The sequence below is a fragment of the Halichoeres trimaculatus genome, unplaced genomic scaffold (assembly GCF_033239565.1).
Source record: "Halichoeres trimaculatus isolate MK-OKI-2021-1 unplaced genomic scaffold, fHalTri1.1 fHalTri1_scaffold_20, whole genome shotgun sequence".
NCBI classification, from domain to species: Eukaryota; Metazoa; Chordata; class Actinopteri; order Labriformes; family Labridae; genus Halichoeres; species Halichoeres trimaculatus.
This window is the reverse complement of record NW_027437198.1, coordinates 1,089,446-1,115,159: the sequence shown is the minus strand read 5'-3', so window position 1 is coordinate 1,115,159 and position 25,714 is coordinate 1,089,446. Positions and strand designations below refer to the sequence as shown.

Sequence of the window (25,714 nt, the reverse complement as noted above, 5' to 3'; positions counted from 1 at the left end):
GACACCAGCCCATCTTCAACACCAACAGAGTCGACCTCCAGCTGAGGGACCTGTGAGACCTGTGGCCCTGTGCTCTGAGGATGTCTGTTGATTGCTGGTTGCTTCCTGTCGAATGTAGATTTCTACAACCATGTTCTGTGTTGATAAAGTAATCACAGCAATGAAATGATGTGTAAAGCTTTAAAAAAACAAATGTGTCGAACAGTGAAGAGTCGTGAGTCACAGTGTCGGATATATGGCATATTTTTTACTTTCACATTTCTTCATTACAGAGTAAATCTTATTCTAACACAGGTATTGGACAGGTCTTTTAACACCGATACATGAGGCTGCAACAGCTAGTGGATACTGCATAGACACACACACACACATACATACACGCACACTCACATACACACGCACACACACAGAATGACTACACTACAAAGTTCAACTTCCTGTCAGAATGTCATGTGACCATGGGTTAGAAATGTCTTTAGGCTTCATTTTTTATTATTACCTGCTTACAGCCACACACACAGACACACACACACACACACAGACCGCACACATACTGAGTCCCATGTAGTTGTAATGGACATTTGGGTGTCTGGCATCCTGCAGTATGCCGCCACCACAAATTCACACAGCGGCCATTTTCCTCTGCTGTATCAAACTGCTTTGATCATGGGACTTATTCTTCATTTTTCAGCAGCTGTAGTTTGGAGGAACATCCAGACCTGGACAGAACTCAAACTACAGGTCATTAGCCAACAGCTAGCGCCAGCTTTCAGACACTCATCGGCTAAGTTTCAGATTGGTAGTGTTACAGGATACACTGAGAGGTGTGAGCCTCCAGCTCATGGTAGTGCTAGCTTTAAAGTGGCTAAATGCTCAGGTCAGCTGTTGACTGGGAGAAGCTGATGATTTATCAAACATGCAGTTTTAATCTGAGTTGCCGCTCAATGTCCCTCTGGATTTTCACAGATGCTAATCGATATTTAAGTTGTGAAATTACAATAATTGGTCAGATTTCCTTCATTCTGAGGACTTGGTAAGATTTTAAGTGCATGAGATAAAGATGGCAGCTGTGTGAAAGAAGTTGAGAAAGAAGCAGGGAGGGGAAAATGTAATGCTCTGCTTGGATTTGTCTCTACTATAAACCCTCAGCTGAAGGACAAAGAAGCAAACCAACTGTGACGAATCACACAGTGTCCTGTGAAAAGTAGCGCCTGGGTTGGAAACATGCTACAAAATATTAGCAAATTGAAATGTGAACAATAGTGCTTCGGCGTCACAGCTGTGTGTGAAAATGAACGAGGAAACTTCTCAGACTGCTGCCAAGAGGTGGCGTTCATGTTCCAGTTCATCAGGAGAGATACATACATGTGAGAATGTGTGAGCGCCCCCTCAAACACAAAGACCCCTGAGCTAACCCTGTCCCTGTCCTCACACAGTCTCCACTGTGTGTGTCTTCAACCAGCGTGATGGGAATGTCTCAGAAAGCAAAACAGGAACACATTGCACATATTTACACACACATCAAAACCACTCACGTGGATACGACTGGGGGTGAGGTGGGTGTGCCACAACAAGAACGAGGAAGAGATGTAGGGTTGGGGGCAGGGGGGTCTGAGACCATCCCAACACCTTCAGCAACCTGTTACTGGGAATGCTTGAGGGAAAAGAGTAAAAACTGTCCCCCCAGGTTCATGTGTGTTTGTGTGTGTGCACACACGTGTGAGTGTTCAAAAGCCAGCATCAACCCTCTGACTTCAAGGAATGTTCATTAAATGAAATGTCTCCCACACACACACACACACACACACACGTGTGTGTATTTATCTATGATGAGCACTACAGAGCAGCCAGGATGCAGCAGAATGGGACCCCAGCACAACCAAGGGACACGCGCAAACACACACACACACACACACACACACATACAAACACGCTCCGAGTGGTGGCCAGCAGCTACACAGGTAAACACCAACAGAAACAAGAACGAAGCATCATGTTAATAAACGAGAAGAAGATGATCTGGGATCAGGAGAATGACAGAATATGGACACTGCTGCTAGCAGTGGCTGCTTTCCCTTATGTAGGTTACAACTTGTTTTTACTCAAAGACTTCATCAGGGGGAGGAAGAGGAAGGGGGGGCAGGGAGGGCTCCAGGGACAGCTGGCTGGTGGGGATGGTGGGAGTTCTGGTCTGGACTCTAGAACTGTTCGGCCAGCAGCTCACAGAGACGCTTGGAGACAGAGTCCTTGCTGCAGCGCAGAGTCAGACGGTACATCTGCAGACACAAACACACACACACACACAAACACACACACACACACACACACACACACACACACACACACACATTCACACACACACACACACACACACACACACACACACACACACACACACACACACACACACACACACACACACACACACACACTCAGTTAGCAGAAACACATGAATAAGAGGGCTGTTTGGAGTCAGGGTGATCCGGTGTGGGAGTGCAGACAAGAACAGTCTGGAAAGTTCTCTACAGTTGTAGAAATGATCTTCTCCATGTTGGAGTGATACTAGCAGAGAGACAGATGCTGTCGCTGTGTGGATCTGTACCTGTGCCTGTGCATTGGGCTCCAGTCTCAGCAGACAGCCCACTTGCTGGCCCTTGGTCTGGATCACTCCAGCACACACATAGTTTTCTGGGTTTGGATCGACGTTGTCCAGCAGGGCCGTTCCTAGTCCCAGCAGCTGTACACACACGAATACACACACATAGTACACTTAACATAACTGTTTCAGTAGATAAATCGCAGCATCATTTGTGTGTCTTGAATCATAAAAAAAGTTTCTTTAGCCTGTGCTGATTAGTCAAAAGAGACCGAAGTCTAATCTCTATTTTTATCCCAAATAACGAATCAGGGAGTGTTACCTTAGCCTTCAGGACTTCAGTGTCCATGCTGTGAATAGCCTTAAAGATCTTCTGTGCTTCTTGTTGAGGCCTGAACAAGAGTTGAACAAAAGACATCAGTTTATCAGCTTTAACACACACACACACACACACACACACACACACACACACACGGCGCTAAGGCAGGGACAAGGACTTACTGGCTGAGCTGTTTCCAGCGCTGGAAGAAGTCCTGTGAGGTCATCTCAGTGGGCTGGAAGAACTTGTTGATGGTGACGGGCAGTTTCAGGGTTAGATTCTGCAGAGCTCCCCCGTATCTGAACACACGTGAACATAGAGCAGATTCATGATGTAAATACAGAGAGTACAACCAGTGATAGTGGAGATTAGCTTAAGGTCCGTGGCTGGCAGTAGAAGCTCACCTGAACTTGATGTTGAGCAGTGGAGCATCCATGAAGTCGGTCAGACACTCGATGTTTAGGACCTGTTGGATCTGAGCTCCACCCTCCACCAGCGGCTCCACTGGTTTAGTCTGAACATTGAGCTGTAAACAGTTGTTAAGGACTTTACAGGCTAACTGTTGGACAAATAAAATTCCATGGTGCTTTTGAAAGTCTTTGGGTGTTTTTAGGGAGTTTCCAGTCACGGCTTCCTGTCCAGCTCAATCCTCTCTGCACTGAATTTATACGTCAAAGCTTCGTGTCTGGCAAAAATAGGACGGCTCTGTATTACTTGCGACGTGCAGCCACGCAGACGTATTGCAACAGAACGGATTCTGTGTAAGCTGACGGATTGACTTGAATGGAAACCTATCTGATCCGTTTAATGTGACGAAGCTGTGGCACACTGCAGATGTTTCTGGTGTATTTTAGCCAGCAGAGGACTCTCTTGGAGGCTCCACTCCTCCACTGTCAGAAGGAAGAGACAACAAGATGTGAAAATCAAAACAAAAACAGCATCTTACTAAGTTAACAAGTTTAAATTTCAATGAATATGAAATTGGTCACTGGATCTGGATATTTCTGGACATGATTAAATAAAAATCAGTAAAAATCAGAACACACCTGACAAAAGTGTATTAGTTTGATATATGTTACTGGCTGAAATAGGCCATCTAGTGTCTCAAAGTGGTTATAGCAACAGTTTGAGCCACAGCCATGAGCCTGCTTCTCTTCCTGTCTGGAAACATTTACCTGTTCGTAATTTGACATTTAGAGTTCTCAGTGTTGTTTACACAGACTAACTGTTCTGTTTCTGTGATGAAAGTTAAAATTCTGGTTTAAAAAGAAAGTTAAATCAATTCACAGTTACCACTACCATAAAAATGCAATTTCCAGGAGACATTGGCATCAAGGTGGAGTTATGATTTCTCTCTGGTTGTTGGCCCATCAGGAGATGTGTAACATGTTGAATGTGTTGAATAAGAATCTGGTGTCAGAGAGTAATGATCATTCCTTTGTGTGTTCAGTTCTTCAATCAGAAAATCCTGAATCAGAGTTTTCTTGGGAAACTGTTATCATCTGCTAAGCTAAGGTCCGGCTGCTTCCGAGTGACGCCGTAGAAGTGCGACACAGTTTACTCTGCTAATAAATCCAACAAAGAAGAAAAATGTGACACAGTATAAACAAAGAGCAACGATGGAAAACATGCAGCATTTCGTCCTCTCTGTGATCGTCATGTAGCTCTTTGTTACAAAGTGCAATCAAGCTTTGTTTCAGAGAAGACTGTGTGCAGCCAGGAGAAATGCAGCCGCTGTCGGGGTAAGTGATGATTCTTTTGACCAATCAACTGTCTGCAGAGTGTTGCTCCACCTTCCGAGAGCGGATTGGCTCAGTCTGGCACCCATACGGAAGGGTCCCAAAAAGTGGGACGGCTCGTCTGTTTTATGGGGGATGTGTCCTGGGATAAGTCAGTGGAAACACCACAAAATGCGCGCCGTACCGAGACAAACCAAACCGGTCAGCTTGGTGGAAACTCGACTTTAGAGACAGAGAATCAAACAGAGCTAGTCCATCTTTGATCCTTGTTACCCAATAGGCTGATAGTATCAGACCATACAGGTGTATCTGTGTATGACTGTCCACTTTCTAACACTGTACTTCCCCGTGTGAACCATGGGTGGATGCGAACCCAGTGAAAGGATATGAGACTGCAGCTCTCCAGGACAGCTGACTGTGGTGGTGAAGCTGGCAAACTGCACTGACGTCTTGTTCCCATAGAATAAGTACATCCTCCCTGAGAGACACCCACATGTCAGAAAGTCATTTATGGATTTGATGTTCAGTCTGCAGAAACCCCCTCCCCATGTAGAGACCACTCACCCAGATTCTGACGATACTCGGACTTGATGCCGATCTGTAGCAGCTGGTTCTCAAACAACACTCCATTGTTCTTGCACACAAACCTGGAGGTTTAACACACTCATGGGTTAGGCTTCAGAGAAATGTTTACTTGACTTTGCCTGCTCCTGCTTTCTAAGTTAAAGAAGATCTGGAACCAGGACACAGGTTTTTCTTGTCTCAAAGGTTCATTTTCATTTCACCACTTATTCCAGTAGAACTCTGAACATGAACAGGAAGAAGCTGCTTCCTTCAGCGAATCAACAACCTTTAATGTTATTACTACAGGGCAATAAGTTGACAGTAATGTATGACAGATTGTAAGATGTTGGTTTTCATATCAATGACTGATTCTTTATTCCTCTGCTGTTTATTTTACAGCTTCCATATGAGAGCTAACAGTTTATGATAAGTTGAAAACGTAAAAATTGGCTTTGCGATTATAGATCACTTTATATTGGATAATTAATGAATGAAAATTGTCAAATGAAACGCTAAACCACATCACAGCAGGTCAGCAGCTTCATAACTCTGATCATACCCTATGAATGATTGAATGAATTACTATGAATGCATTACTACAAATTACTAACTGTTAGGATTAAAGAAAAGCCACTTAACCACCACCGATTACTTAACATGTGTCATTCTTTGTTATTATCAGTCATCAATCCCCCAAACCAACAGGCGACATGCAGAGCTACAGACAGAGCCTGTACACCCAGAAAGAGCTTACTTGTTGAGGAGTTCATCTGCCTCAGGCAGAGGAGCAGCAGGATCCTCAGAGGGAGGAGCAGAGCTGAGAGACCACAGGATAGAGGAGGAGGAGGAGGGAGACCACAGGATGGAGGAGGAGGAGGAGGAGGGGGAGGAGGAGGAGGAGGAGGAGGTTGACCACAGGATAGAGGAGGATGATGAATATGAGCACAGTTCAGAGGAAGAGGAGAGTGACGGGATAAATAAATGATTGAACAAAAGGGTGATAAGTGAAATGAAGGATCAGTCGTTGAGTACAGCGCAGGGCGTCAGAGAGGTCAGAGCGGTTAGAAAGAAACACCAGAGAAGAAAAAAGAAGGAGAGAAGGATAAAACGCAGAGGTTAGTAAAAGCAGTTCATACAAAAAGTTTTTCAACAGTAACAGACATCAGCTGGCTGGTTCAATACTCAAAATCCACTGCTCTTACTACAGATTCTAAAAACCTCTTTTGTTTTAGCTCAAGCACACTGAACAAGGATTGAAACGATCACTGTGATGAAGACATTTGCTGATGGGTTTACGGCAGATGTAAGTCTTTGATGTAGATAAAGTAGCACACAGAAAGAAAAGACATGTACAAGGTGTTTTCTTTCTGTCATTCGAGGATAACTGGTTTACACACTGTCATACATGAGCAGATCAGCTTCATATCAGCTGTTCAGATCATTATGTAGTTAAGGAGATGGTCCACTGTTTATGGACAGGCTAAGTGTTAAACAGTGTGTGCAGACTCCACCTCCTTGCAGTCCTAGCGTCAGTTTTGACTCATTAAGGAGCAACAAAAGTTAAACGTCAACGAGAGTTAACTGAAAACTGCGTGAACAGGTCATTGTGTTGTGAAAACATGAAACCAGTTGGGCAGTTTTAAAGGCACCGAGAGGACTGTTCATTAGGTGCTGATTGCAGTGACACCTTTGGTTGTAATAGGAAGACTCCGTTTCCCATGATCACCATCACCCACTGTTGTTAAGACTTGACTCTTACCAAGGAGTACATTATTTTTGGAACTAAACAAATGTAGAGTGGATCTTTTCTAAACTACTTTTTTTTGTTCATGACAACTTTTTGCAGGATGCAGAGCCATTTATTTGTTTATTGTTTGTTTGTTATTTGTTTTTTGTTTTTTTTTATCTATTTGTTTATCCTGTTATTACTTTAAATTAGTCTCATGTAGTGTTGTCAACAAATGGATTTGTGTTCTCCCAAGAAAATCTAACCCGGATATTAAGACACAGCAATCAGAAATAACCATATCCATATTAAATTAGGGCTGGGCCAACCAACATTTACAGCTCACACCCAACATAAAACTGCTGTGTTGATTATTTCATTACGATGAGCTTAGTCTGCATTAGACTGAGCACTGCACTATAAGCAGAGAATGCTATCAGACTGTGTCTGGCAGTGCAACAAGAGCAGCTGGAACCCAAAAGGACTACAGTGTTAATTGTTTGGAAACACCTTGGCCACCATAAGGATGACAATGACCAAAAAGTAGTAAAGTGTCTTTTTCATTAGGTAAAAGTTATTTTATACATGAACAATTCAATCCCATTGTTTCAATAAATAACCACTTACTGTTCATCTCTGCATGTTCATTTCAGTTACTTTTTTCAGATTTATACAGATTTACAGAACGAACCGACTTGAGTGTGGGATACACGTGAATTAATTGAAGTCAAGGTAGAGGGTTCAATCTAAGATTTTGATTTTTGCCATCATCACCCATCCCTGCTTTAAATCATGGATAATAAACTGGCAACACAGTCCCCACAGCGCCTTTAAAAGCTTTCTGTTCCCCGTGTTTTGGAAGAGCTGCTTTACTTGACATCCTGTGTGCTTGAGTAAAAGAGGAAATGATTCATAAACTACTTCTTACTTCAGACATCGTCCACATGTTAAGAAGCACAAATACATAATCTACACATTAAGCTTGATGCCATGAACTTCACTGGTGTGAAAAGTGTTAGAGTGGCTGTATACTGCAGCAGCTACAGTTTATCACCTAGGTGTTGTTTTGTTTACTGAATGGTAGCTTGTGGTCTCATTTGTTTGTTACCATCACTGTTACAGTAAGTGTTTAACAACAGGGATCTACACTGTTGTAAATTCAATGTACATTTAAATGTGCATAAGAAGGAGGCAGAGCTGGAATGTTTCTCAGAGGGGTTTGGAGGTTTGTCTGTTGTGGAAGAGTTGATTTATTAAAATAAGCAAAGGTCAGACAGACTGAGCGTGTGAATGAAGACACAGCTGAAGCAAGTGAGGAAGCGGTTCAAAGACTGAAACCTCCCTGATGATATTACAGCATTTGTTTCTACTACATTAGTTCTAAATGGAGAACTTTGAGTTTGGGTACATGGTTTGTATTCTGTTTTTCTAATTGTGCTTTGTGAAAACTTGATGGAATATAAAAACAAGACACAACGGCTCATGTGCATCAAGCCACCCTTCATATCCCCAACATCACTTTAAAATCACCAGCCTGTCCTACAAACACAGTGCAGAGCCACCATGTTTGTAGTCCTTGATCTAACTCTGTACTTCACTACAGGCCCTTACTCCGAGTCACCAGAACCCTCCACCAATAGGGAGTCAGAGGTCTCGGTGGGCGGTTCCAGATCTCTGTCAATGTCCAATCACAGAAGAGGACAGGAATCAGACACACATTCAAATCAAAACACGCACACGCACACACACACACACACGCACACACACACGCACACACACGCACACACACACACACACACACACACACACACACACACACACACACACACACACGCACGCGCACACAGGAAAATGGAGAGAAGGGAAGAAGAGAAAAAAAGACGAAAGACAGTCACATACATAGCAAGATTAAAGAACAGACAAGTGCAGTAGACCTGACAACCATGGAGACAAACAGCAGGACAGCCCGTGAAGGCGTCAAACCACGCGTGTCATGGCCTGTGCAGTCAATCATGTTTTTTGTATGACAAAGTAATCTAATACTAAGGTTTCTTGGATCATATCTTTTTCCTTCTTTTCTAGAAACAAGGCATGAACAACATGATCTGAACACAGACCGACTACCTGCACAGGTGAAGAGAGACAGAGGATGTCAATTTGAAATGCTCCCAACATTTTTGAGCTGTTTCAAACACTTCCTTTGACCACTCTGCTGCTCATTTCAAAAAGCCAGTGCCCCGCCCCTACCCTGGTCGAGACCAGCATGCACCTGTCATGTCGTTAGCCAACAGTCTGTACCGACTGTATGCTTTATAATAAATGGACGTGGTCTGTGTGATGTCACTGATCTGTTTCTGATACAGAGTTTTGAAGCCAATTGTTGTCAGACGCCTTATTGGAGGTGCAGAAATCAAGAGGAGGGCTTTCAGCCTCACTACAGGCAGCTACAGGTTGCCTGTCTGCCAGCCTTTAGACGACCTGTGCCTCTTCCAGCCTCCAGAGGACGCTCAACAAACTGAATTTTTTTTGCACCTCCACATCAGCTTTGTTTCTTCCAGCCAGAGGTTTCTGCTAGGTACAAACCTACAGTCCCTGAATCAAGCTAACATTCTCATACTAGTTCAAAACCAAGAGACTGAGATCATTCCTGGAGGAAAAGCAGGCATCCTGATGGAGATAAGGTAGCTAACGTGGGATGATTAGCAAAACTAATCAAAATTTGAGACACTTCACTTCATAAGCCCACTCATTTGTCATCTGATTTTATACCATGTAGGACCCATGATGGGGTGATTCAAGAACAAAAGAACAAAATGGAGAACAAAATATGATTCCTTTTGTCTCCAGGTTGACAGGTCCATATTAGACAAAGGTAGAGCAAAGAAAGACAGAGCCAACGGCAGCACAGACACAGTACAGTTAGCTGCATAGGGTTAAACAGCACAAACACACCACAAACAACACAACTGTATATGCAGTAAGATGGGAAACACCCAAATCTGAGTTTTTTCAAGATTACCACCAGTCTGGGCAGTCCAGAATCTGCTGAAGTCTAAACAGTGGATTTACATTAAGCCAAGTGGCTCTGTTAATCTGAAACAAATAAAAAGTGACTCCCAGAGGTTGACAAAAGTTGCTACTTTTAGGTAAAGTTTCAGACAGAGGAAATCATCAGTAGTTATTTATTCAAGTAAATACTGTAATACGCTTTATATTCTGAGGTTAGACTCAGTGTTTTGTCATATTTCAGCTAAATCAGATACAAATGAGGTAAACAGAAGAACTGAATTCAATTGAGGATCAGCAGAAAGGGCAAGAATCAAACTGAGAGGGACGACCTTAGTAAGAAAAATAAAATTAACCTGTCACTGAAGAAACAGCACTGTAGTTTTCACGTTTCTTCTTTCCCATTCTTTGTGTCATATAGATAATCTACCCTGTGACTCTCCTCATGTCATGGATTTAACACTCTCAGTGGTTTTTTTGTGGGGCTATCTCATGACAGACTCTTGAGTCTAGCAGTGAGACAGGACAATCCACAGCTCGTACTGGACTGGGGTTTAAGGGTGCTCGTGCTCATAAAGAGTGTTTACCTGAGGAAGCCATCATCGTTCACAGCTGCGGAGGGTGCAGCAGGCCCCGCCTCAGAGAAAACGTCCACCAATAGGCTGCCAGCACTGGCTGGAGCAGCACCTACTGGAGCCGCAGAACGAATCCCGAGGAGGTCTGCAGACGGAGAGGGAGTGGACTGCGGAAGAGAGGAGGAGCCTTTGTGTTACAGCAGCTGAAATGAGTTCATGTTTGTTTCTGAACACAGTGAGTGTACCCACAGCATTGGAGGCAGCCATGGCAGCTGTGTCAGGTCCCCGATCGCCGCCTCCGTTCAGCTCCCCGCCCTCCCTCTTGTTGTCCTCCAGCTCTGTCACAGAAACAGCACCAGGGCCCTTCTTCTTCTTTAGTTTAGCCAGGATGGACGACTCCCTCTCAGGGAACGGAGGCATCTCCTCCAGGACAGTGGCCTGAGCAGAAACCGAGATGATCAGGGTGTTGAGACTATCTACAACCTAAAACCATGTTCAGCAAGATCTCTCATCCCAACTAACCAGGACGTCGGTGCTGGCGATGGAGGAGAGCTTTAGATACTCCACAGCCCTCTGCTGCAACTCCACATCCGAGTTGCGGATCTGGCTGTCACAGCGCAGAACCTCCTGGATGGTAGCCTTGGTCTCTGGGAACAGGTTGATAAATTTGATGTATGCAGACAGCAGTAGGGCGCGGGTCGGCACTGAGCACAGGTGGAACTTGGAGTGAAGAAGGTTAAACTGGACCAAGGGGCTGAGAGAGAAGACAGGAGGGTTAGTAATGACCACTGAGAGTGTAAGCCTGGTCCTATAGCTGCTGAAACAAGCTTACCTGGAGCGAGGATCGCCAGCAATGAGGTTTCCAAACTCCCCCAGAATGTAGCCTCCAACCTTCACCATGTTCTCATGGCAGGCTGGAGCCTGCAAGGCCTGAAGGAGACAACCACTGATGTCACAGACTGTCACAAAGGCAACAGTTTTAAAGACTACTTTGGTCAGCCTGCAGCTGGAAAAGGTCTGACTTAAATAAAATATCACTAATCAAAACGAAAAAACAAATCAATGCAATCAAAAACCGTGACCTGTGTCGACATTTGAAAGTGTCATGCAGTGGTACCTCAAAGACTGTCTTGGCGGCGTAGCCCTGCACATCATCTCTGTTGATGACAATCTGGATGACACGATACCACACCTCTTCACTGACGTAATCTCCAGCGATGCGGATGAGGTTAAGGATGGTGTCCACGTACCAGGAATAATCTACAGCATACTTCTCTGCCAGGATGGCCACCTTCAACACCTGACAGACGAAGGCACAGAGCGTTACATTTTCATCTGTGGTGGAGTCTCAAAGGGTTACAGTTCATGTTTCCTGACACTCCGTCACACACACCATCTCCTCTCTGATGGAGTAGTCCGCTGTTTCAAGGTAGCTCAGCATCTCTGCCACGATCTGTTTGGCGTTGCTGCGGTCACACATGGCGTACAGCAGATCAGCTGCTCTCTGTCGAACGCTCACGTCTCTCTCGGTCTGCAGGGACAAACACACAAAGTAATTCAGTCAAGTTTAATGAAACTTAATTCATAATTGGTCCCCCTGATGAGTGTGAAGTAATCATCTTTGGTGTGTGGCGCCACCTTGAGAGCATTGATGACAGTCTCAATGTGCGTCTTGACGGCTTCATGAGAGAACTCGGAGCTGGCAAGAGTGCACATGCTCTCTAGAGCCAGGTAGCGCAGGTTAGTCTCTCTGTGCTGCAGGAACTGGCCCAGCTGGTTACAGGCTCGTACCAGCAGGTTCGGCTCACTGACAAACAGAAAGCAGAAGCCAAATATTTTAACAAACACAGCAGCAAGCTGTTAGGGCCTGGAAAAAAGGGGGCAATAATTTTTTTTACATGGTGAATCTCTAAAAAAAATGTTTTTAAAGGGATCCTGCTTAATAAAAGGAAACTAAATGATTCACAGTCATGGAAAGATAGAAACAGAAATGCTTTAACCAGAATCAAAGTCCTGTTTCTGCTCACCTGTCGTAGTGGATGATGAGTGAGATCGCCTCAAACAGGATAGCATTCTTAGCGTTTGAGTGCTGAACCTTCTTAGACTTGGGGGGCTCCTGGGCTTTGTTGAGGATGGTCTCCAGACACTCAACCAGGCGGCCTTTAACAGCACCATCCTCTGGAGGGGGGTAGCACTGCAGCAGGCGCAGCAGCTTGCAGGAGAGCCACGGTGCAGGGACAAAGTAGTATGTGTAGTCCTGCAGGTCAGTGGAGGCTGAGGATACGATCTGCAGAGCAAACAGAGATGGTGATTAGAAAATTAAACATGAAGGGTCAGTCAAGTGAGCTGAGCTGTGCCTCTGATTGGGCGAGCTCAGGATCTAAATATCCTCTGAACTGCCGAGTTAGAAAAAGATTTACTCCCTGTACAGCAGGGCTTGAGACTGCAACCAAAATGGTCGCATATGCCACCATTTTTTCAGCGTGAGCATGTAAAATTCTCACATGGTCGCGTTCATGCGACTGCATATATCTTAATGCTTGCTCTTTCACAGTCACTGTACAAGACATTGTGGATTGAATTCTCCCTCTCTGTCACTGGCTCAGTCAGTCTCCTCCACCTGAACTCTTTCCTGTTCTGAAGACAGAGCGCCGTCGCGTACACACGCAGCGCGTATGTGCATCACACACCGGAGGCAGACAGATCTTCACAGCAACACGCGTTTCACTATTTTAGAGTCAGCCTTCTTTTTATAGTGATAAGATTCACACTGCTCAAAACTTTCCTTATTGAAGAGGATGCTACGTTAGAGCATGTCGGAGCTTATGTTAGATAGAGAGATCAGGGCAACCACAGGATGAATCAACTTTTTAACTAGTACAAGAGTGACTCGTGACGTGTTGTGTTAACACGAAAAAAAGAAAAGAAAAAAAAAATGCAAAAAAGAAAACAGCTGTGGCTCTTATAGACTTTTTCTTAACAAGTGCTGCACAGTTATCTGTCTCTGTCTCTGAGGTGTCCTGCTCTGCACAGTCTTTGGATCGAACCAACTAAGAGAAAGGGGGGTGGATGGTTTTTGAGTTATGATATAACGTCAAAGTACAGAACTTGCTCTGACTTAGAAAAATATTAGAGATCACAGGAGCAAACTTAAAGTTGGGGGAAAATCAGGAGAAACCACAAGCCAGGAGACCAGCAGGAGAAAGGGCTTAAAAAATGGGAGACTCCTCCATATTCAGGAGTGTTGGCAGCCTGCCAGCACGGCTGATCGGTAAAAGTGAGTTTGTGTATGACACAGACTAACAAAAACATTTTATCCATCATTTTAAGTTATTTTAGGAAATTCACTTGAGAATTTAGTTATTGTTTTATGAAAAGCCTCGTTTTTATTTTTTATTTCAACAAAAATGTTTTGTCAACCAAAATAACCCTGCATGTTTTGTTGTCTTCCTTTAAAGTTATATAAAACAAATAACCTGTTTTGTGAAGTAGTGCTTGTTGCAAACTTCATATACACAATAAAGTATTTAGCAAAATCATAGCTACAGTTATTTATACAATTTTTTGTTTGATCTTAAAACAATGATAAGGGAGAGACAAAACAACATTTCAGTTATATTAGGATTTTGGAAAACTTAATTTACTAAAAAAAATCCATTTGCTTAAACTTTTGATGTTTTTCTCACACACTCACCCTGCTGAGTCGGGACACGGCCAGAGACACACAGGTCTTAAACTCGTCTGGATTCTTCTGGCTTAGACAGGTGATGAGAGAGATGGCTGCTGTCACCACACCCTAGAACACACACACAAACACACACAACCAACATTAGTTTAACCACTTGGTTTAGTGTCATCTGACATGATTTACACACAGAGAAAGGACGCAGGAGTCCAGCCTTTTCTCACCATGTGCTGGTCGTTGAGCAGGTGAACCACTCGAGACGTCCACTCCCCCATCAGCACCAGGTCAGGAGAAGTCTTGTAGAGCCTCAGCAGACACAGAGCAGCCGACTGTTTCACGCTGTCCATTGTATCTCTGAAAGAAGCACAGTGGCATGGTAAGAAAACCAGTCAGATGTTTGAAATTTCAAGAAACAAAACCAGGATCTTTTACTCTGCTGACACTCACCCAGCCACCAGGATCCGGGGGATCTCACTGGCGAAGGCCTCGGCCATCTCGCGGCTCCCCACGTTGGCGATGCAGTGGAGGGCCAGGCACATGAAGGTGGGGTTACGGCTAGACAGATCGTTCTTGATGGCATTGTTGATCAGACGGATCAGCTCACTGTTGCTGTTCACCAGAACTGAAATGAACAGGTAACCCTGCAGAGGAACAGGAAGACACAAAGAGGATTTTATTAAATACATCAACCAACAAAACAAGTGTTCAGAGGCTTATTCTTTATGAAATCTGCTTCCTGTTAACACTCAATTTGACTGCTGTTATCAAGTCTGAAATCCTTCAACTCTCCCTTTGATTTCATGTTTCAGTTGAGCTGTGAAAGCCTTTGTAGTGTTACACAAACAGAAGTTTGACCAACATCAAGTTTATTAGAACACACCCAGTTGAAGCATTAACACGTCATGAGCAGACAGCAGCTGTGTCTGAGTCAGATGTTGTTCAGAATTAACACTATGGCGTTGAAACGTGGCCAAGGTTTTCCCACCGTTATAAAACATCAAATGACACCCATAAAGAAAAAAAACTTTGGCACAATTACCTTTGATTTGGGAACAAACATTTACACCAACGTCGGTAAGGCCGAGACACAGAACATGAGGAACACCTAAATGTACAAAATACAATTTAGCAGCACTGAATCTTAAGTCTCCACAGGGACATGAATCTCCTCTGTTGCATCTTTATAATCCAGTTATCTTAGATTGAGTGTATTATTTGAGATCTAAAATATATGCGTGCATATCCTTCCTCATAAATGGGTTACAATAATGATTTTTCTTGTAGGTTTGAACATGGTGGTCAGCCAGACCATTGCTGTTCCTAGTTAGCAACATGCATCAAGAGGGAGATAGTAACTGACTTGACACCATTCAGTCAAGTTTGGCACAATTTCATGTGAAAGAGGCTCTGAGGACTATCCGTTTGAAATGGACTGCAGCTACACCTTTGGCTGGATTCACACACACACACTATCATGAAGATGTGACTCTGATCAAGGCATGTGCTTATTGTGAAAAATGGATGGAGATCAGAACTCTTTTCTAACTCTATTTTTATTTGTTCAAGACAACTTTTTACCAGATCCACCACAAAGTGATTTATTGCCCATGTCAATAACATGCAAATGCCTTGCAAATTGGGAGCGTATCTCCAGTCAGAATTCTGATTGTTACTAGGGGTGCACTGATCACAGTTTTCTGGCTGATCACCTATCTTTAAAAAGCCTGACCCCATACCAATTTTGGCCGATACTGATTTTTATTATTTATTTTTTTAGAACTGGCAGCATATACCTTCAATGTTTCAATCTTTTTTTTTTGAAAATCGTTGAACAACACCTGTGAAACAATAAAATCTTTATGTTTTAACTTAATCAATAAAGTGTCCTGAGTTTTAGGTCTCAGAGCAAAAAGCAACAATGGCGGGCGGTCAGACCTTCACAGAAGTATATAAGATCAGTTTCATATGTAAGGGTGGGCGGATTATCGATCACCAATCGCCGATCCCCAAGAGTTAAGGAAATCAGCACCGATCGATCGATCGTGTGCTAACAGGGCTAGTAACTGACGTGATGTGAGACTGTTTTCTGTCTTTGCTATTTCCTCCTCCTGCTTTAAACCTATGTGGTTTAACATTGAACTAGTTATTCTACAGCGTGTTTGAGGTTAACGCCACATTTCTGTCACTGCACACTGACTTCATGGTTTTTGTCATTAGGGATGGATACCGAATTGGGTACTTTTAAATAGAGACATACCGATTAGGGTTTTTTGGGGACGATACCGATGCTGGTTATTAGTAGGCAAGGAGTACCGATTGCCAGGTACCAGGCTTTGTTACCGTATCATTTCAAATGTACAAGGTACCCATCGTCGAAGTACTTCCAGACGTCACTCTTCTTGTCTGATATGTCTCAGGTGTAGCAGACAGTTGTGTATTTGTTTTGCTTTTGGTGTAATTACATGTTCCTAAAGAGTTGCTGTAGCTGCTGTAAAACAGATGTTTTTGCTAAAATCTGGCTCGCTGTGCTGAAGCCGTGACCAGAGATGTCATAAGTTTGTGTCCCGTTATTCATTTTCCTACCTAGTATCTCCAGTTAGGGGGCCATTAGGGCCATGCACATAACGCTGTGTGTGTTCAAGGTATGTCGCCAAAAGCAGCACTTGCACAAAGTGGGGTCAATGGCGAGTACCTGAGTACTCAATTACTTGAACCCATCCCTACTGTACACTAAACATCTGAACTGAAAACTGTTTTCTCTTGCTTTATCTGTATGTAGACACAAACACACAAGCAATAGCATCTCACTAGAACTCTCACACACACACACAAACACACACACACACACACACACACACACACACACACACACACAAACACACACACACACACACACACACACACACACACACAGATACAAACACAGACACACACACACAGCTCTTGTTCTTTACCAGCTCTTATTCAGCTCTGATGAGGGGACATATATGAGGTGACAGATATAGTGGGGGAAATAAGTATTGAACGCGTCAACTTTTTTCTCATCACATTTATTTCCAAAGATGCAATTCAGACAAAATTTCTACCAGACATTGGTATTAACTCAAATAATCCACACATGAAAAGAAATCACAACGTTCAGGTCCATTAATAATGATTATGGTGAATTAAGTTCGATAACACAGGAAAATAGTATTGAACACGCCAACTGAGACTCATCTAATACTTAGTGGAGAAGCATTTGTTTGCAATGACAGCTTCCAGAAGCTTCTTCTATGTTTGAACTAATGGCCCACACTGCTCAGGTGTGATTTTGGCCCATTCCTCTGCACAGATTGTCTTTAAATCTGGAATATTCTTTGGTGCCCTCTGGTGAACCCTTTTCTTTAGTTCTTTCCACAAATGTTCAGTTGGATTTAAGTCAGGTGATTGACTAGGCCGTTCTAACAGATTGATTTTCTTTTTTTCAAACCATTTGAGAGTCAACTTTGCCGTGTGCTTTGGATCGTTGTCCTGCTGGAAGGTTCCAAGCCACGTCTCATCTTCATCATCCTGGTGGATGGCAGCAGATTCATATCAAGAGTTTCCCCATACATGGCTCCATTCATTGCTACGTCAATTATATGAAGTTTGCCAACACCATGAGATGAGAAACAACCCCATGCCATGATGCTTCCACCTCCAAACTTCACTGTTGGTGTAGTGTTTTTTGGCTGATGTGCAGTGCCATTTCTCCTCCAAACATGGTCTGTAGTATGACAGCCCAAAAGTTCAATTTTGGTCTCATCTGACCAGACAACATTCTCCCAGTATTCTACAGGCTTGTCAAGATGCTGTTTAGCAAACTTTAAACAAGCTTCAACATGCCTTTTCTTGAGGAATGGACTCTTGCGGGCTAAGCGTCCATAGAGGCCATGGCGGTGGAGTGCATTGTCTATTGTTTTCTCTGTAACAATTGTACCTGCTGCCTCCAAGTCTTTCTGGAGCACTTTCAGGGTGGTTCTTGGCTCATTGAGTACTCTTCTGACTATCTTTCTGACTCCCTGGTCAGAAATCTTGCATTGAGCTCCTGTGTGGGGCCTGTTGATGGTAAGGTGGTGCTTCTTCCACTTGTGAATAATGGCCCCAACGGTGCTGACTGGAATATTCAGGTGCTTTGATACAAGTCTGTAATCAGTTCCATTCTGATGCTGAGCAACAATCAGGTTGTGAATATCTTCAGAGAGCTCGTTGTGCCTGTACCCATCATGAGGTGTATCGTATTTAACTGCTTGGTGAAAAAACAACCTTTTTTATAGGACCATCAATTTGCTCTAGCCCAGCTGGTGTTGGTTTGCACTAATTGGCAGTTCAAGTAATAATTACTGACAGATTTCAGGTGGTATGGTGCATTTCCTTGTCAAAGTATTCAGCCTTTCCATGGTGTGTTCAATACTTTTTTCCTGTGTTATCGTACTTAATTCACCATAATCATTATTTATGGACCTGAACGTTGTGATTTCTTTTCATGTGTTGATTATTTGAGTTAATACCAATGTCTGGTAAAAATTTGGTTTGAATTGCAGCTTTGATGAGAAAATAGTTGACGCGCTCAAGACTTATTCCCCCACTGTAGCAGCCTTTGCTGGACACCAGTGTCTGCTTTCTGTCTCCTAAAATGAAAAGCATTCACATGGTTGGTTATCAAAGTAGGTGGTCACCATGTCAGAAGTCTCTCTCTGTGGTCGGTGCATTCAGTCCATGGTTTCTATCCTCAGGCGTAACTCTGTTAGTGCTCTGTCCTTACTGAAGGGTTAGACAATAGGAACTTCAGTCTGAGGTAATTCTGCTGGAAACCTCAAAACCAGTCGCCCAAAGATCCTGACACAATGTTATTCTGCTGACTCAACACTTCCTCTTCCTGAGAAAACTGTCAACTACACAATCAGGAAGCAGTTTCAATTTCAGAGCTTTCTGTTCTGCTTTACACCAACACAATCGCTATATTTTTTAAAAAGACGCTGAAAAGGAGACAACCCCCCTGAATATCATATTAAAACAGGGTATTCACACTGGCTCAGGCTTGATGGTACATTGGAGTAAAGAAGGGAGCGAAATGCCCATCACTCCTCCACTCAGGAGTGAAATTGTCTGAGTGGGCTCTTGTATGAATCCAATCCCTGCTGAATTTTCTCAAAAGACTGGTCATGTGGATGTGAAAGCATCAAACATTCTTGCAGCTGACTACTAATAATCTCTGTGGTGCAATACAAGAGCTGAAAAACCTTTTTCTACCTCTGGTGTGCATCATGCAAAACATGGCAACTTTAAAGCTACGTCTAAAGATGTGCCCATCCTAAGCCCAGGGCTGACCACACAGTCCAACAATCTCCATGACACCTTAGGTAGCACCATGAGGGTAACAACACACAGGTCATTGATCTGAGGCTCTGACAGACATCAGCCCTGGATCATGTGTGTTAGAGTGATAGTGTTTCACTTTCTGATAAATGGTCACAAACAAGGACCAAGACTAGTCGGACCTAACTGCTAAGCACACGAGTCCAACATTCATACAAGAATGGATTCTTCAGATTCTTTGACTCCGTTTACTTCATCATTTACTTCTTGAACTAAAGGTTTCTAAGGGTGGCAGTGAGAGCCAAATGCAATGATTCAGTGCAGACCTGAAATCCTGCCAGTTTAATATTGATTACCCAGGCCTACTCAACATGATAACATAGGAATCGACTGACAGTGTTTAGCGCCTACAAAACAGTCTTATTAGGGCTGCATATGCGGCCAATGATTTTAACACAAAGCAAAAAACATGCTGCAGAGGACATGTTGCTCACAGCTAAAGGGTTTGGATCTGTATTCTGTATGAGTGTGTGTGACTTACACTAGAAGCTGGTTCTTTAGGGTCGAACACTGCACATGTCCACTGATGTAGGTGAGCTCGCTGACAGGGGAGATGCACTGGACAGTTTGTCATAAACATGGTTGAAATGCATAGACTGTATAATTAATGGACGTGGCCTCCCTGACGTTTCTGAAATGGTGTTCTGATGAAAAAGAGCTGGCGCTGCCATTGGGCAGCCTTTAAGTCTCCACAAAAAGCTACAGGGCGCCCATCTGTCACGTGATCTGAGCTGTGCCTCTGATTGGGTAAAGTCATGATCTTAATATCTTCCAAACTGCAGAGTTAGAAATCCCCTGCATAGAGTGTGAAAAATGAAGCAGCCCCAGGCAAACACTCAAAAAGCTGCAAATTTCAGCATGGTCTCATGTTTTGGGACTGGGGGTTGCCGCTTTGTTCCGACTCAGTAACAAGCTGACTATAAAATGTCATAAAACTAACACATGAAACCACACCTGCATTCCAGGTGCACACACACAGACACACACACACACATACAAGATCAGAACACTTACAATCTGCTTCTCTGTGTACTTATTGGAGCTCAGCAGGTTGACGGCCTCCATATGTCCAAAGTCGATGTCATGTCCGAGCAGAAAGATAAAGAGGAGCTTGCAGACATATTTCTTCTTGCTGTATCCGTCCAGAGCTTTGTCCCCTTTGAACTTGGAGCGGATGTTGGCCAGCTCTTTATTGATGCGTTTGATCTCGGCTTCCTTGCTCTTACCTAAAGGGACAGGTAGGACAGTAACACAATGTCATCTACTTCAATGTACACGGAGAGACAGACTGGGCTGCAGCAATCAAAAAGGACACCATCTGGAGAATGAAAGTCAAATGGTTTGGGCAATCTTTGATAGATGGCAGTCATGTTCCTCTGGTTTTATCAGCAGAGCCAAAAAAACAACAACGTTGACTCAAACAATCAAATTCAATATGGGGCAACGTGCGATAGATTAAAACATTTTCCTCTCGTGGTGAGCCTTCATTCTTTGACGTTAGGACCAAAATAAAAGGGTGGAATCCTGGGAAAGGGATTTAGATAAGCTCCTGCCACCTGTCAGGTATGAGGTGAATGTTGTCTGTGTCAGGTAAAAAATCCAGGCTACTATATAAGAAGGGTTTTCCTTTTATATGTTCACTTTAAAAAAAGCAAATTTCAAGATAGGAATAGACCATGGCTAATGGCAAAGACAGGATCTGGTTTTGGTTCATGTCAGGTACCACTGACTTATATTTTGTAGTGCAGAGATGCTCTTCATGAATTCTACAAGTGTCTGACAGAAAGAGTGAGTGGCCAGCGGGGATGTTCAGTGACCTGCAAACTGTGGCATGAGAACAAAAATACAGTTTCGGGGCCTGTCTGCCAGAGAAAGGACTATGGGTTATTTGTCAGCACAAAAAGGGGAGAGACTTTACAGTGAAAACATGTGTTAAAACATGGGATAGACCAATTATCAGCCGGGTCTATTTTTAGAATTTTCAGGTATACTGGCATTGCCCCTTTTTTTTAAATAAAAAAGACCCACCCATCAGAAATTCAATTTCAGACTGTTGTTTTAGCTCTGATGCAGCCAGTCCTCTGTCTGCAGTCACTACTCGGTCCTCAGCATTGTCCCACCCACAATACCATCTGATTGGTGACACACAGAGCCATCTTTTGGGAAACTACTTACTGTAGAAAACTTAAGGGAGCTATTTATTTTAATAAGTTTTCATTCTACTTTATTAGACAGCTACTGAGCCTGGGAGCTGTTTTATAAAAATATGCTTAAAGCCATTTAAACAGAGTGAAATGTTGGAGCTCGTATTATCCCAAATTTTGAGGCCAATATTTTCACTTTTACTGTAAATGAATATAGGCCCAAGATACAAGTTGTTGGCCTCCTTGCCTACTGATAAAAGGTATCGCCCTGAAAAAGCCATATCAGTCTATCTCTACTTAAACCATGTATTCACATTAGTTTGTTTCTAAGCATGCAACCTTATATTTATGTTACAATAATTCCTCACATCAAGGAGCATCATTTATTCTCACAGCGTGATTATTTTGCTCTCAGTGGGGAATTTTGGAAAATCTGAGCTAAGTAACTGAGGAGCTGTTACAGTCCAGTTTGCAACAGACAGGATGTTATCTGTCCAACAAGCCTTTCCAGGTAAGTCCAACACAGACCACAGCTTCCATCTGGAGAGAGCAGCTCAAACAGCTTTAAAGCACACATTCATGCAACACCTGTGCACAAGTCTGTTTCAGTTTCTTCAACACAAAGAGGAGGAAGAGGAGGAAAGGAGATCTCTAAAGCTTCACTAAAGTAGAGTAAGGGCCAACAGTTCCTGCTCAGAAACCTCACAGTCCCACATCTAAAGGTCTGACTGACACATTAAACAGTGTGTGTGATGAAGATGAAAAGAACAGCTCAGATGTGATGGGACACACAGCCCAGTGGAATCATTGCGTGTAGGCTGATGGGGATGCAGGAAGCCTTCTTCATTTTTAACAGTTCTCTGCGTTGAGTGTACCTCTGTTAGAAAGCATGTGCAGCAGGTGAACAGAGTGCACACACTCACAGTGCTGGGACTGTTGTCTGTCTGTGTGAGCCACAATGTTGACACTGATTGGAGAAGCTCTCTCACTGCGTTTACTAAATCACGACTCAAAGGTATTTACAGGGCAGACACAGACTGTTTTACTGTTGTCGTTATTCTAGCATGATCAACAACTTTCACATAATAATAAATAAGAATTATTATTTCAAGTGCAGGGAATTAAATGCACATTTGATAACAAGCTTAAGAGTGTCAGTTGTGTGTTTGTGACATCTTGAGGGATCAGAGTAAAATGCCCAATAAAAAGTGACTGTATACATAAACAGAGCTATGTTTACAGAAAGACTGCTTGAAGTCTTATTGATGTGTTTGAGGCACCTTAACAGCCAACCAGGAACCAGATATGCAAGCTTTAAGTACCAGTCTTAGCCAACACCCTTGATCGAATGTCATGTGAAATACCTTGGTGGAAAAACTCCAGGAAACCTGGATTTACTTAGGGTTTAACTATCCCTCATTGCCTGTTTGATGAATCTTTGTTTGTACAGTCCAGGGTGATACAGGGATAAACACAGTAATATTTTTGAGAACAGTATAGCATCATTTTACAATTTTTTTCATTTGAAATTAACAACTTCTGGGATACAGCCCAGAGTTTTGCTTAACTACTGTTGAGGAAATGTGGAAATGGAGAGTTCAATCTCAGTGTCACCTTTATCGGGTTAAAGAAAGTATTTAAAAACAAAGAAATATCTATACAAGCACAAGACACACAGATACACACACCTCTACAGAACGTTTGATTCAGAGTAGAATCATCTATAACTATGTTAACACATCAGATGATTGAATGATATCAACTTAGGTGGTGTAAAACTACTGAATCATGTTCAATAAATTATTTATAACAGATCTTAATATCCACTGACAATGCAAAAATGTGATTAACGTCACAATATTGATGAATGAAACACTGCATATCACAATAGTAAAGATCCAACAGTTAACTTGTGACTAAGCAGTGAACAACTGCTTAAATATTGGCTACTGGTTTAACCTTGTTACACATCTATGCAGGTGTTACAGTCAGACAAAGATCAGATTGAGGTTATTCTGCAGTATCCTATAAGTATACATCTATATCATTATAATGTTCAGTGCCAGACAGATTATTATGTGAGAATCTCACAATAGCAGCATGGCCAATAAGAATATTTGCCAAAGTTACATGGTGTGTATGAGTTTGACTGTATGTTTTGATAGGCTGATGCTCCCTCTTCTGTCTGTTTCTACGTTAAATGTCTTAAAGGCACATTGGAAAAGTTAGTTACATCTAGGGCTAGGACAATATGCTTTTCTCCTGGTTCAATTCTTTCACGATTTTTGGGATGCTGATCTTTGCAATTTCAACAAGACCAAGTGAAAAAGTAGAATGGTGATGTCTACAGACTATATGTAGAGCCATATTATCCCCCAAAAATGATCACATGTGTCAGTTTTTAGGATGTATTCAGGGGATCTGACATCTTATCTTTTTTTCAACCCAGCTTATACACAAAGACTATAATGAAGGACTTAAAGGTTTTTTAAAAAACAAAACAAACAAACAAAAAAATGTGATTCAAAATCATTAAACCAAAAATCCCTGTACTACAATACAGCATTTTTTCTCCAACCCTTAGTTACATCAAGCAATGTGATTATAGTTTAGCTGTTCTATTTTACAGCAGTGCAATTTGTTGGCCTCTCAGGAAAGAAACTCACTTTGGTGTAGGGCTGATAATCTTATTCTAAGTTTAGAAAATAGAAAAAAGTTATAAATTCCATGAATACAATATTTCAGTCTACTGTGCCTCTTCTGCTGAATATTCAACATTGTACCCCAATACAAGATATGGTGCTGCATCAAAGTGCAAAAACAACTACTAGCAGCACATCCCATATAGTTGAATTTAATAAGTCCCACAAGGGCAAATAGCCAATTCTTGCTTGGGAGTTTTAGGTGGCACCCACAGTGGCCAATCAGATCTAGATAAGGGCCTATCTCACCCCTGGCCACCAATCTCGTCACGCCCCTGTATATATTTGTACTGACAGCAGTAATAACAGAGACAGGTCAAGGATGGCTAAAATGTCGTTATAAATGACAAAAAGCAATAAAACAGAGACTCACAGTTTCTGATGTCCGAAATGAACACCGCTAATCCGCGCATTCCATCTCCCTTCGACACAGCCGGCATGTTTGCAGGTTGGTGTTCTCTCTCAGGTCTGATCCGTTAAACCGAACTGACGGTCAGCTTCTCTCCTCGGTCTCAACAGGGCCAACCTGACGTTTGTAGCAGCTCCTGAGCAGCCCTACTAAGCTCTGAGATTGACCGTTAGCTACCACCTAACTGTGACGGTATGTCTGTAGGTGGCTAGCGTAGCTAGCATGTGCTAGATTTGCTAGATGTCGATTATTACACCCGGGATAAGTTATCCCGGATAACTGGCTCGTTTCCGCTGGCTATGACAAGCTAACGTTATTTCATTCAATCCTTATCAGGCTAAGATTGGCAGCCCTGCACTAACACATACAGTAAGGATTCACTTCAGTAAAAATAAACACTCTGAGGATGTTTCAAGAAGGAATGCAGTCAGATGCATTAATGAAAATAACGTCCGTCAATATAACGTTAAGTTACTTCGAGTCACGCACCGTAAAGCTAGCTCAACAGCTAGCTAGCTAGCTGGCTAGCGATATCATTCAAATGGAGGAAAACATCACCGATTAACGGAACACACTCAGCAGACGGAGTCACCAGCCGAACATTGATATCAGGTGGAACACCTGCTCTACTAAAACTTGTGAAATGAGATGTCCTGTGATACTGATGTCCGCTATAATTCTCCTGCCTCCACTCCGCAGCTCGGATAAGGCTCGTGACACAAGAACCCACTGCGGGATCGCGCGCCACGCACCCGAGAACGCGCACGCTCCTTTCCATTGGTGGATTGCAGACTGGCTACGCTTGAGGTGGAGTAACTGTTATCTTACCGGCCTAATTAACTGCCTGCT

The 25,714-nt window shown here is 42.9% G+C and overlaps 1 protein-coding gene across 2 annotated transcripts; it reads right to left on the bottom strand.

Moving 5' to 3' along the window:
- Positions 1-232: 232 nt before the first annotated feature.
- Positions 233-25,619, bottom strand: ap2a1 (adaptor related protein complex 2 subunit alpha 1). Of its 2 annotated transcripts, XM_074697287.1 has the most exons (22): positions 24,830-25,619; positions 20,625-20,836; positions 14,658-14,851; positions 14,435-14,564; positions 14,220-14,321; positions 12,553-12,812; positions 12,164-12,332; positions 11,919-12,056; positions 11,643-11,825; positions 11,358-11,455; positions 11,048-11,279; positions 10,775-10,963; positions 10,538-10,692; positions 8,556-8,618; positions 5,973-6,035; positions 5,219-5,301; positions 5,044-5,132; positions 3,320-3,444; positions 3,098-3,214; positions 2,919-2,988; positions 2,603-2,737; positions 233-2,276 (listed from the first exon to the last, which is right to left on the bottom strand). In XM_074697287.1, exons 1-22 carry the CDS (start codon positions 24,894-24,896, stop codon positions 2,199-2,201), a joined length of 2,952 nt encoding a protein of 983 aa, XP_074553388.1. In that variant the 5' UTR covers positions 24,897-25,619; the 3' UTR covers positions 233-2,198. The 2 variants fall into 2 exon arrangements, with proteins under 2 accessions (XP_074553388.1, XP_074553389.1); XM_074697288.1 differs by lacking the exon at positions 8,556-8,618 and having other exon boundaries at positions 24,830-25,618.
- Positions 25,620-25,714: the final 95 nt, after the last annotated feature.

What these genes read in the sequence shown, in the direction of transcription:
- ap2a1 (XM_074697287.1), bottom strand. Translation starts at nt 24,896, where the DNA reads ATGCCGGCTGTGTCGAAGGGAGATGGAATGCGCGGATTAGCGGTGTTC. An exon ending in CATTTCGGACATCAGAAACT is followed by an intron (nt 20,837 to 24,829) that starts GTGAGTCTCTGT and finishes CTGTCCCTTTAG; the next exon opens with GTAAGAGCAAGGAAGCCGAG. An exon ending in CCATGGCTGCCTCCAATGCT is followed by an intron (nt 10,693 to 10,774) that starts GTGGGTACACTC and finishes TCTCTTCCGCAG; the next exon opens with TCCACTCCCTCTCCGTCTGC.